Genomic DNA, 13,699 nt, shown 5'->3' with positions numbered 1-13,699 from the left:
AATTACTGCATATATATATGTCAAATGCCGCAGATTCGAGTTGAATTAGTATAGAAATCCACTCTAAAAATCACCCTTGAAAAACTTAAAGCCATAGGGTTCAGGAAGAGAAAAATTAAAAACAAAGTTAAATTGAAAGAAAGAAATCTTTTAGAAGGAAATAGAATTTCTTACACTTCTTTTAGTAAGTTATTAGTGAAAATGAAATTATTTTTTTTATAAATTTTAAGTTTTCTTATAATTTTATAACGATGAGAGCAATGTTATTAGTTTTCTATTTCCTGATATTTAGAATTTAACTACTAGCTTGTGTTAAATATTGTTCACGAAACCGATAATTTTAATAAAGTTAGGAAGTAAGTAAAGTAAGTTGCATCACAGGACGCATTCCTTAAAAAAATAAATTTTTATAACATTTTCTGCTTTTCACAATAAATTTCACGTTATGCTCTGCGTTTTACGATACATGCTTTTACGCATGCTCTGGTTTTTATGTTAAAAAAAAACTCTAACCTGAATAATAAAATTTTCTTATTTACAGTACATAGAAATTTTCAAATGAATTACAAGGTATAGTCACCAAATGATTTATCGCCGAATGAATTCAAGCATTTACTGGAACAAAGAATGTAGCTAATATCATGTCTCTGATCCCTTCCCTGACTTTTTTACATGACTGTTTGAATGAAACGTCTTCCCTGATAAGATTTGTTTGAATTTCATAAAATATAGTCCCTAGATGCAAAACTTGGGAATTGAAATGGGCTCTCAGGGTGCTGGTAATTTTTACCGCAAAATCCGTTTTTACCGGAACATGTTAAGGGTCTGACCTTAATCTGTACCTAATCTTGCCTGAAACTTTTATACATCTCACCTTAACTTTGAACCTAACTTAAGTTTAATCTAATCATTAAATTTTAATTAATCTGAAACTTGAATAATTATCGTAAAATAACTAGATTACCTTAATTAAATAAAAATTACTGTAATAATAACGGTATAATATTTTACAGTAAAAATGAATTTTGTAGTAAAAATGATTTTACGGTACAGTGAATATTACGGATGATGCACCCATATTGCCGGTACCTAATACCGTAATTTGATCAGAAATTCTCTGTGATTCAGAGCGTTTCAAATTATTATTTTCCTTCGTAGTGGTGGGAAAAATAACTTTAAACCAAATTTACTAAACAAAAAATCATAAATCAAAGTAAAAACCTAGCTACCACTACAAGACATTTTCCTCTGAAACGTATAAAAATGGCAGCCCTGCGTAAGGGAATGCAAAATTAAAATAAAAGCTAGCGAAAGAAATTTAATTGCTTTTGGATGTAATACTTTAATCATTTAATCTATTAAACTTGCATTTTTTTAAAAAATGAAATGTTCCCTCTTTACTTTAAAAGATAGAATTTAGGATTTTAATACAACCGAAACAACATGCTCTGATTCTTTTCTTTTAGTATGCATTTCATCCAGAAAAACTTTTTCCACAACTTAATTTGAACTAGATTAAAAGTTTAATTTAAATCATGAAGTTACAAAGAAGAAGTGCCTGTAACAAGTTTTGGAATATACAGTCGAGAGTTTGTAATCTGCGACGAGTAGTCTGAAAACAGTTTATCTCATTAGTCTATTATTGTGCAAACCACTTTCATTTTAAGGTGCGTGTCATGGATGGCAAGTGGCTAATTACAGAGACAGATTTTAACTAGTCAAAATATACTATTCTCGAACTATTGATGCTTTCATAAAATATATATATATATAACATATAACATATATATATACATATTATATATATATACACACACACCATCAAACCCCGCTATAGTGAGCGAAATGTTGGGTACTGTGCCTTGCTATACCCGNATAACCCTATATATATATATATATATAATAGCATAATACAAGCAAGAAGAGGATGAAAGAAAAGAGAGATAGACGAAGAAAATTAAGAAAAGTAATAATATTTATTGTGTGTAAGCTGAAAGTACGTAGAACTCATAAAATACGTAAATAATATAGAGGAAACAAGAAAAGAGATATAGATTTTTTTAAGGAGATGAAAAATTGTTGAAAAATGTTTTTAAAAAAATATTTACGAATTTTCTTTTTAAACAATTAGGAAAAATGAAATGAAGCAAAATAAGGAAAATAAACAATCTTGTCATCAGCACGCACGATTAAAAAAATAGTGCTTTCTAATATTGTATTAATATAGCCGAACATATTAATACAATAGTGGGAGGAGCATTGTAAAATTGAAGTGAAAATAGAGCTTTTCATCATTTCTTATAATCCTATAATAAATCTTTTCCTTATTTTCTTTTTCTTTTAAATTTTAAAAATTCATTTAAATATATAAATATCTTTTAAAATAATTTTAAAAATTTTTTTCTTCTTGTTTGAAAGACCTTTATATCTTTTTCTTATATATATATAAATATTATATCTTTATAAAATCTTCATTCTTTATATCTTAAAATGTCATGACAAATGAGCATCAAAAATCTATTTTTTGTTAAACCCCATTAAATATTGACGCTATTAGGTTTACTTTAATTTCCAAAGAGCTTTTTAGTTATAAATCGTTATTCAAATCATTTAAATATTAACATAAGATATCGTGAGTTTGACTGAATTGGTGTGATTTTTCTGCCACACATCTTCCATAGTAGTTTCTATCTATCTAACTATCTATTAGAGCTCTAATATAAACCGGTAGCCAGTCATCAACGGGATCGGCCATTACAAGGAAAATGGATAAACATCAAATATAAATCGCCATGAGAAGCGACCTCGTTACAGGTTGAATATAAAAGTATAAAATACGCATCTCGTTTTTCGCCGACTCAATCGCAAATCCATGTTCGATTTCGATCATTTTTCTGGCATTTTTTCCCGTGAATTTCCTCATGTTTTCAAGATCCCGATATTTTTCACACCATAATACGATACACAAATCGCGCTATGTAACATTTACTTTATAGATAAAATTTATTTGTTCCATTTTCAGTATGCAAAATGTTGTTGCCCGCTTTTTTGGGAATTATAATTGGGAATTTTCTCATGGTATTTAAAAATCCGATATTTTAATTTTGCTTTTATTGTAATACGATAATTTCAAATTGCACATCTCAATTATATTTATTTTTTTTCGATGGACTTGATTCGCAACGATTCCGGTAAATTCAAATAGCGTTGCTAATCACTCTTTCGAAATTCCTTGCAATGAATTTCTTCGTGGTTTCTGAAAGCACAATATTCTTAATTCATTATTATTGAGATACACGAATAATTCATTTCAGCGATCACATTTCAATACTCGCGCTTGATTTCAGCGTAAAGTCACGTTGTCTCTTCGATAATTTTTTTTAGCAATTACTGCTGCGGATTCTTGCCTGGTATTTTTAATCCGACTGCATTAGAGCATCTAAAATTTAATTGAGGTATTCGAGTAATTATTTTTTCAAGATTCGTAACGATATAAAAAAAATCATCTAACCAATCACATGCAATTTTAAAATTGTTTTTTTTTTAAAAATAAGCAAGCAATAAATATTTTTTAAAAATTTAAATCTACAGTATTAAGAATCGAGAAACTCGTATCGCTCATTTGAGTGAGAACTCATTCGAATCACTCAATTTGTGGCGATTTCATCCTAAATTCACATAACTAGTTGATTTTTTTGACAATTATTTCCATGGATTTTCACAAAGTTTTTTTTTTAAATTTTGTTAAACATAGCAACTCAAATCAACATGGTTCTTTTATCATTTTTTAAAAAAGCTTTCACTGCTTATTTTCCCATAATTTTTATGATCAATTTTTTGAGGTATCCAATTACTTTTGACAATTTTTCTTTAAATATTTAATTAAAATTTTATTTTATTATTTTGGAGGCAGGGATCCAAACATTATAAGTCTAAAGTAAAGTCTAAAAAGGTTAAAAATATTTTTCATAGATAATGGAAAATTTGAGAGCAAAAGCTGCAAATTTTTCGTGCCAGGCTAACAGCTCCCAAAAAAATTTTAATGCATGCATTTTAAAATGGTGTTTTTTTCTAGATCGATAAAGTGATTACCAGTGTTTTGAATTGAAAATTAAAAAAGATCTAAAAGGCAAGGTAAGGGAACTAAATATATTTTATAAAAATGAATATTTCAAGAAAAATTCTAAATTTAAAGCTTTATAAAAATAACAGCTTCCCATTTCGACCCTAGATTTTAGTTTAAAATGCTGCCAACATAATACTTGATATGAACTTTTTTGATACAGATTTCGCTAATCTAGTTTTGTAGAAAAATAGGTTTTTTATTTTATTTTAGAGCAGCTATTGAACTGGAAGATAGAGAAATCGGTTTTATAAAGCTCTACATTCATTAATTCTTCTTTTCGCTTATAAACTTAGAACACACCTCGTTTTGCTTCAATAAAAAGTCTAAATGGCGAAATAATTTAAGAAGGAAATTATTTTTAATTTAGTAGGGAAAAAAATCAACAGGAAAGAAACAATACAATTTTGAATGATATCTTAAAATTATCGGAATTAGAAAATTGTAAGAAAATATTTATTCAATTAATTGTTAACTTGTGATTTAAAATATTTCAGATTAAATCTTTACAAGCTTCAGATAGTACCTTTAGATTCATAACTTAAACAGAGATTCCTACCTAAAAGATTCCAGAGATTCCTTACCAGAGATTCCTATTTATTAAATAGATAAAAATAATTGCAGAAAAATTCAGACAATATTTACTTTTTTTAAAGATTAACTTAATAATACTTAAAAATTAACGATATTATGCAGATTATATTTTTGCATACTATGCATGCACATTTTAATTCGAAAACTTTTTTCTTTACCTCAATTTTATAATAATCAGAGCATAAAAACACTGATATTACAATCCCAACCGATTAAATGAAATACCCAGTTGTAATACATACTTCGTTTATACGAAAGAAAACTCCATTTTGTAATAAATGTATCTAAGTATAAATCATGCCATTTAACATTGGCGTCTCAATACTTTTGATTAAATTCGTCATTTTCTGTCTTAAACACGTATTGGGTGGAGCATTTGATCCTCTGTAATGGAGGTGACAATTCCTGATATGAAACGTCGTGGTCACACCCACTTTTTACGATAAAAGAACAGTTTAATTACTTTTAGATAAAAGATATAAATACCCATGCATTGGGTTCATGGAACTCCTATAGAGAATATTGTAATTTTATGTAATGATATCATGTATAAGAAAAATTAAATAAAAATTATCGAATGAACTTTTAAGGATTCTACAAATAAGGAATCGTTAGGTTACAATTATAAATACCTGGATTCTAAGTACATTGTGAGTTATGCTGAATCAATTTTTTTTAAAAATGTGATGTAATAAATAGTTGAAAAGCATTGCATACGCATGCAGTTATATGTTTGATGAAAATGATTTGCACAGTTAAAACAACAGTAATTTACTATTTATTATTTAACAGTATTGAAATAATTTATCAAAATTATGTAATTTAAAGTAATTTGCCTGAAGATAGAAATTGTCTTTTGCGTGTTTGAGAAAAATAACTAATAAATGAAAAGTTTAGTGGAAGAACCGGCTAAGCGACACTTTAGTGAATTTGAATAAATGAGGGCTTAAGTTTCTACGTTTCTCTTTTTAGTTCTTTCGTTCAATCTATATGTTTCAATATGTTTGTGAAGGGATAACTCACAAGATTTTTATGGTTCTATTTATTTGATTCCAGATCTTTTATAAAAGAAGATTTTAATGATTTTTTGGTAAGAATTTGCTTGTTATCATGGATGATTTTTAACGCCTTTCATTGAATATATTTTTGTTTGAAAAATGAAATAGGCATACATATATTTAGGCTAATATTCATAGAATAAAATTTTAGCAATCTTAATTTGGAAGAAAGTGGTATCAAGTTTTATGTAGCCTCGTTAATCTGAAAACCGATCAAAAAAGATTCAGAGACAACGTGATTTCAACTTTCACGGATTAGATATTTCACCGGTATGCATCACTTTAATTGGCAAGAATTCGGTTTAATTGGCAAGAATTGTGATCGAAATGTTATATCATTTCTTTGCATCGAAAGATATTTCTGAATTAAATACAAGTATTTTTCTTCATATTAATACAAAAAATATCTAGGTACAGTTTCTAAAATAAAAATTATTTTCAATTTTATTAAAAATAATGCCGTTTCATGCAAAAAAGATACATTTCAATTTTAAAAAAAATGTTTATGAAACAGTTTTTAGTTTTTTTATAGTGGTAAGCTACGAGGTCATGATTAGTTACTCGATTCTTATTTTTCATAATTTAGGTTACCATTTCAAGAATGTCTCCTAACAGGGAGCAAAAACAAGCTTTATTATCTATATCTGTGCTTCATTCATGTGTCACCTTAATTTTCATGAAAAAGTTACTATTTTATTTTGCAAAACTTATAAGTACGCTTATCATTCCGGATTTAACACTTAATATTTTAAACGAGCGCGCACATCTTAAAAATTGTTGATGACATTTTTCCTATTTACAATTTAAATAAAATAATCCGATATAATCGGTATCCGATGGTAATCGGTATTACTGATAGTAGTTAATTAATGTTGTTTTAATATGTACTATATATACTTATATACGTATCCAGATACCTACTATGAGTACTGTGGAAATAGGTATTTACAGGTTACCGAATGGGATAAATATGTAATTGTGGTAATTTTTGACTATCAGGATTTGATCTCAAGCAGTCGAATTGTACCGAATGATTGTGTCTGCATATAGCTCTTTTTAATTTTGTGCATGATTTTACAATGTTGATCATTACCGATTTGTTGATTATTTAATTTTATTTCAAAAGGAAAAACAAAGATACAGCAAGTAACAATAATAATAAACTGAAAATGTTGCCTAAGCACAAAATAGCATTTATTTTCAGCTTTGAAAAAAAATTAAATTTTTTACCAGGGTAATGTGTCTGAATCACAAGCTAAAGCGAACCCGAAACAAAGAAATTGCATGGTGAAGCTGTTTAAGGGTTATTTTTCTTGTCTTTTTTAATTATTGATTCGTAAAAATACCTCAATTTCTCCTTAATGTATGGAAGTTGCTGCTGCAAATTTTTCATTTTCGCCAACTTTTCCCCCATACCTTAGCGTTCGTTGCCAAGCAAGAGATTTTCTAGGATTGTTTATAGACTATTTGTCGCTTAGTCACTTTGCCGTTCTTCCACCAAGTCTCTTCGGAATGAATGGATTTAGCAACATAAATGAATGTTATGTATTTAAATGTAATTTAAATAAGAAGTTCCCTCAAGAAATCTTTTTTAAAAAATTTTTCACTTAGCTGCTTCTTCCACTAAGCTCTTCAAATATGAAATATGCATGAAATTTTTATGATATATAGTGCAATGAATGATGTAATTATTATATTATAAGTTAAACACATATTGCTAGAAGGTCATATTCAAAATTATCTTTTACTATTTTTTAAGCTCTTGAAAGTTAATTTTTTAGTCTCAATTCCTAAACTAGTGCTTAAAGCATAGATTCTCAACCTTTTTAATGTTGCCGCTCCCTTAAGGAGTAAAAAAACACTTCAACGCACCCCTTTGTAAAAATCTAGTTAGATAGAGCATGGTGATGGAGCGAGGTGTGCTAAATTATAAGAGACAACATTAAGCAATTTTTTAAGAGTTAAATTTTTTGGTTTTTTAAAAAAATAATGAGTACATTTATCGATGCTTTTCTCACGGCAGGTATTCGCAGTCTATTTGTTATAATTAAAATAAATACAGTAATGAAAAAAATACAACAAAGAAACCTATGCCTAAAAAGAATAACTTATTCTTAATTAGATAATTAAAAAACCACTCAAAATATTTTTTTACACTAAAAAGTAGTATCAACGAAACATTAGTCTTTTAACGTTCGGTTAAATTTTTTTAGTAAGGTGAAGACGCAAGTTCCCTTGTTGCACAATTTCGAGTTGATTTCTCTTTTTTCCGTAACAAGACTGAATCCACGTTCGACAAGGTAGGAGGAAGGGAAGGCATTTAAAAAAATTTTAATGATAGTCCGCAGTCCAGGGTAGAGGCGACTGATGTTTCTTTGAAGCCAAAATTCTCTGAGACGATCACCACTTCAAAGTTTCATTAGCTGAAAGTTCGACTGATTCCTCATAAATCTGAACCTCTGCTGTTTTAATATTCACAAAAGGGTTCATAACCCGTTAAAGGACTTCCAGGGAACAAAACATCTTTAAAACGGTCAGAAAAATCTTCGTGCAAAGAGTCAATGTGTTGACAATATTCTTGTGCATCATCAGAGCGAGTTAAATCTGCTTGGCTGTACTCATTCCAACCAAAATTCTGCTTCCACAAAATGAGTTTTTTTAGAAAGCAGAAATGACTGATTATGAAGGGATCAAATTGAGCTCGTTGCTGGAAGTTGCAAATTAAACCCAATAAATTTTACAAATAAATCCGCCAAAGTTTTTCTTGAATTCTAGCAATCTATCTCTCAGAGCTACATCTATTTTTTAGAGGAACTCAAGCACAGAATCGAAAAGGTAACAAAACCTATTGAGACAGGCTCCTTTGGATAGTCAGAGAATCTCGGAGTGTAGTAGCAAGTGATTGAATTCTTCAATCGTTGAGAGCATTACTGAGAATTTTGTACACAGCAAATATGACATACTGCAATAAGTGATGCAAACGGTCGCTGAAATTTTTCTACTAAATGCTGCCTGTGATTCACGCAGTGAACAGCTAAAATATTTGTATTTCCCTTTTCAAAAGGGTGATAAACCCACGATTCGACCCACCATTGCAGGAGATCCATCAGTGGCAATCGATATAATATTCGCAATAGGAATGTTTTTCTCTGTAAAATAATCTGGGACCGAATTAAAAATAGATTTACCTTTGGTATCTACAATCAAGCTTCTTGCAAAAAGCATCTCTTGTATTACTTTTTCCTACCTTTACAAACCGGACCAACGCCTACAGTAAAGCCTACATTGCATGGCAAGGTTGATTCATCAACTTGAAGGGAAAATTCGTTGAATATCGAAAGTTTGCATAAAGAAACTTCAACGTCTTCAGCCATCTCACCATTTCGTCCCAGCACTGTATCGTTGCTCAATGGGATAGTTTTGATTACATTGGATGTGGCTGGATGGTGTACAACTGTTTCTAAAACTTCCTTGATAACCGTCAGTATCAACTCTGCGACGATGGTATGAGCTTTCTCAGAATTAGCAATAAGTGGTGATATATTATAAGAAGCTATCAAACAATCGTCGCATTTTTGTGATGATGATGCTAGTAACTCTGAGACCGAAGGTGCCTTCAGAAACGTGTCTTTGATGTTCGCAAAAAATTAAATATCCTTATTTTGTTTGTGAGAATGAGTTTTTTGCAAATGCTCCTGTTAGCGGAAAGTTTTCATTGTATCATTAGATAAAACTTTATTACAAAGTAAGCACATGGGAAGTTGAGAGTTCAACAACGATTGAACAAATACAGACTTCAAGTACGTGGCACGGTATTGATGACACTTCTTTTTGTTTACTGACATTGTTGGTGGCAGCAAAATACAAACGATGAAAGAAAATCAACTATTTCTCCAAATTAAAAAAAAATTTATAGTAAAGTACTAATGCGAATACATACTTGACCAAATAAATAATGAGATCGGATCGAAACTGGGAAAAAAACTGTAAAGAAGACAACGAAAATCATCATAAGAAACACGGGTCAAATCAAACATTCATACCGAAATCTCATGCACTTCGATTTCCGCCATTCGCGAAATAGCTTGAATAAATCAGAGGCAAAAACTACTGACTAATGCGATGCGCTGTGTTGATTCGGAGAATAGGTGTCGTATAAGCTCGTTTTATTGGTGGTACAAAAGGTGTATCAGATAATCTTAAATTATTTTATTAACTTAATCTTTTTTTTAAATTATTAACTTTAGATTAATTTTATTTATTAAATAAATTTAATTTAATATTTTTTTTGTAAGTTAATTAAATTTGATTGGCAAAACATGCTCATCGCCCCCTACAGCCCAAAACATATCCAACGTCTCCCCTACGCCCGAAGCAAGTTCACCACCCCTCAGCATACTCCAAACGTCCCCAGGGGGGCGGTATCGCCCCCGTTGAGAAACAATGGCCTAAAGGATGAAAAGTCTACTTCAATAATATTTTATGCTACATTTAGTTCATTGTCTAAGATAAAAATAATTTTTTCAAAAATAAAAAAAGCTTACCCCAATAAAATAACATAACATATTATTATCTAAAATTATTTATTTATTCCTTGTATCTATTTTTTTACAGATTTAAAGACGTAGGGAATGTATAGATCAAAATTTATATCAGATGTTACTTTCGTAATATTAAAAAGTCATGATTCTATTTTAAACTCGAAAAAACTAAACTAAGTATGATGGTTTTAAAAAAAATCTTAAAAATACGAAGATAGAATTAACACCTAATATAAGACGTTATGAAAAAAAAAAAAAACGCAGAGTAAGTCAAAAAATTTTATTTACGCGCAATTACATAAATCACATTCTCCAAGCTTGCTCACACATTTTGTTCAAATCCCTAAAACAAAAATTCCCTTTTACGAAATACTCTGTTTTAAACAAAGAAAGCTTCATGGTAAATAATTGAGGATACAGAAATATCTCACAAAATATTCACTACACTGCACTGTAATAGATTTCAAATTAAATTTTGGTATGAAGTAAGGAAATTTTAGGTGCATCGTAAAATCCATTTTAACCATAAAATATATCATATTTTCTGTTTCATAACATGTTCCGGTAAAAATGGATTTTACTGTTAAAAGTTCCGGCACCTTTAGTGCAGATACTTTTTACCGTAATTTGATCCGGAATATCATTTTTCTTATCATTGGAAATAAAAATTCCATTGAAAATAAGCTTTATAATAGCTGTCACATATTTTCAGCTATAGCATGCATGCGATAAAACGTTACATAAAAATAAATTAAACACATTTATTAAGATAATTTAGATTCTTACCTGTCAAAAGATATCGCCATTAGTGTAAATACTGAAGCAGCAACTGACACGATTGCTATGAAGTTAGATATCTTACAGTAAGCTTCGCCAAATGGCCAGTCACCATCCAGCATGTAAACGAAGTTAAATATAACATTCAATGTTGAAACCATCATATCAGCTAAGCTTAAGTTCACGAGGAAATAGTTTGTCACACTTCGCATTCGCTTATGTGCGAGCACAATCCACATCACAATCGCATTTCCACCTGTTGCCACAAAAATCATGACTCCAAAAACTATGCTCCAAACTAACTGTTGCCACCATGGAAGTATAAATATATTACCACCATCTTCGTCTGTTTCATTGGTCATATTATACTCCGCCAAAACTTCCATTTTTATCGTTCAGCAAGTAAACATCGTTATTATAAATTTCAGTTGTTTATTTGATTGATTGACATTTAATCTCAGTAGGTTAAGTGTAAATAATTAGTAGATTTTGACTTCAAGAGATATGCACAGAAACTAATTGCCTTTTTCGAATCCACTATCTGTTTTAAACGTCTGTGGGAAATGAAGAAATTCATCTGAAAGAGTTAAAAAAATATTTTTATGAACATTAAAAATTTTATTTACTGGACTCTTTAATTAAGTAGTACAAAAACTTAATTTTTTTTTTTTTATAAAATATTTGTTAAGGCTGAGAGTTTAGTTTTTCAGTTAGAATTTTATTTAGTTTTCAAATAAAGAAAGCAAGCAGAAATATTTCTCTACATTTTCATTAAGCTTTAAACTTATTTTTTAGTTATTTTTAAAGAGAATATAGACGTGGAAATAAAAGTAGCAATAAAACATAAGATTGGAAAGTTTTTTTAGAAACGTTTTTAACTTAATAAAATTTTAATTAAATTTAATAAATTTCAAATTGGGTTCTTTTACTTCAAGTAGAAGAAGATCACGGATCCCCACACATGTGCCAGAGCTAGATGATAGTTTAAAAGTAAAATGCTATGTTAAAGTGAAACTAAGTATCTACCGCATGAGTTAGAATATTAATTAACGTGAAGTTAATTAATTGCAACACCGTATCGCATATCGAATTTGTTGAAAGATAATTCTTCTTCTTCTACGCATTTTACTTAACTTAGATTTATTATTTGTTTATGAATTTTACTGTAACCATGACGTAATTTCGATTTGAGTACCTGGCAAATTCTATGGATAATTAGTTTGTTTATGTTCTGCTTGCCTTCGTGTCTGTTTTTGTGTTGAGTGAGAAATACATAGTGAAAAAAGGAAATTTTTGTGAAAGAATATGGAATGTGTCACTTAAGATAACTGATGCTTCACGGGGTTATCTTACTAAAAATAGAATGGAAGGAACAGTTGCTAACATAAACAAATGCCTCGTTTCAACAAACAATCAGGATCGATATAGCCACGCTACGTAACTTGTAGGAGTTCTATTAAGTAAGAAAACAACAATAAAAATGTAATAAATACCATTTAATACCATTACCAATAAATACCATTTAGATAAAAGCTGCAACGTATACTGTTCCAACGATAAAAAATACCATTTAGAAAAACGATATAAGAATTTATGAAGAAGGATCGTTTTATTATTACGTCAACCAATACCAAATTTGCCATTTATATGATTTCAAGGGGAAATTATTATTGAAATTCCATATTGTTTTATAAATCTGTTTTCTAACAGCACACATTCTTGTAGCGAAGTAATAAATGTGTAAATTAATACAACGGAATAATAAATATGCAGAAAATTCATGAATGCTTACCGATGTATTAAGGAAATAACTAACATTGAATTATCTCATTTAAGAGCTATGCATCTGTGAAAACAACTCATTTCATTAATTTAATACAAAGTTAGAGTATGCTGTAACTGAATCAGCGAAAACTCTCTTTGTGGCTAACTTAGGCGTATATTTTAATCATGTATTTGATTAAAACTTCGTCTTTGTCTGAGATCATGATGCAAGATACTCAATCCCTTTGAGTTTAATTACTTAAATAATCAAACTAGAAAATACTCAACAGTTGAGCTGCAAGTAAAGTTTGCTTTCATTTTTTGTGAAACCTTTATTTATTATTTTTGTGGTAAAACACGCTTACTTGTAAAAGAAATTCCGATTATGAAGGAAAAGTCTATAATTTTTATGAAGGAAAAGTCTATAATATTCCCATGAGAGATTGTCGCGAAGCATTCTTTTCTAATAAATTCTCGTAAATTTCAATAAAATTTGTGAAGTATTACTTTGCAATAATTGTTTGCCTGTATACTCGTTATCATATAATAGCTAATCATGTATCTGATTAAAATTTTGTCTTCGGTTGAGATCAGGAAGCAAGATACTCAATCCCTTTGTGTTAATTACTGAAGTAATCAAACTAGAAAATATTCAAGAGTTAATCCATAAGTAAAGTTTGTTTTCATTTTTTATGAAACACTTATTTATTATTTTCGTTTTAAAACACGCTTACTTGTAAAAGAAATTTTGATTGCGAAAGAAAATTATATAATTTTTATAATACCATGAGAGATTGTTGAGAAGTATTCTTTTCTAATGAATTCTCGTAAATTCTAATAAA

The 13,699-nt window shown here is 29.3% G+C and overlaps 1 protein-coding gene across 1 annotated transcript in view; it reads right to left on the bottom strand.

The window, feature by feature from the left end:
• Positions 1-13,699, bottom strand: part of LOC107441943 (tachykinin-like peptides receptor 99D) — a 62,985-nt gene that overhangs the window by 34,973 nt on the left and 14,313 nt on the right. Inside the window, exon 2 of the mRNA XM_016055365.3 lies at positions 11,103-11,670. Within this exon, the coding sequence (XP_015910851.1) occupies positions 11,103-11,479 (377 nt within the window). The 5' untranslated portion in view covers positions 11,480-11,670. The remainder of the gene's footprint in view (positions 1-11,102; positions 11,671-13,699) is intronic.

This window comes from Parasteatoda tepidariorum, chromosome 4 (genome assembly GCF_043381705.1).
Source record: "Parasteatoda tepidariorum isolate YZ-2023 chromosome 4, CAS_Ptep_4.0, whole genome shotgun sequence".
NCBI classification, from domain to species: Eukaryota; Metazoa; Arthropoda; class Arachnida; order Araneae; family Theridiidae; genus Parasteatoda; species Parasteatoda tepidariorum.
This window is presented reverse-complemented; position numbering and strand designations above follow the sequence as displayed.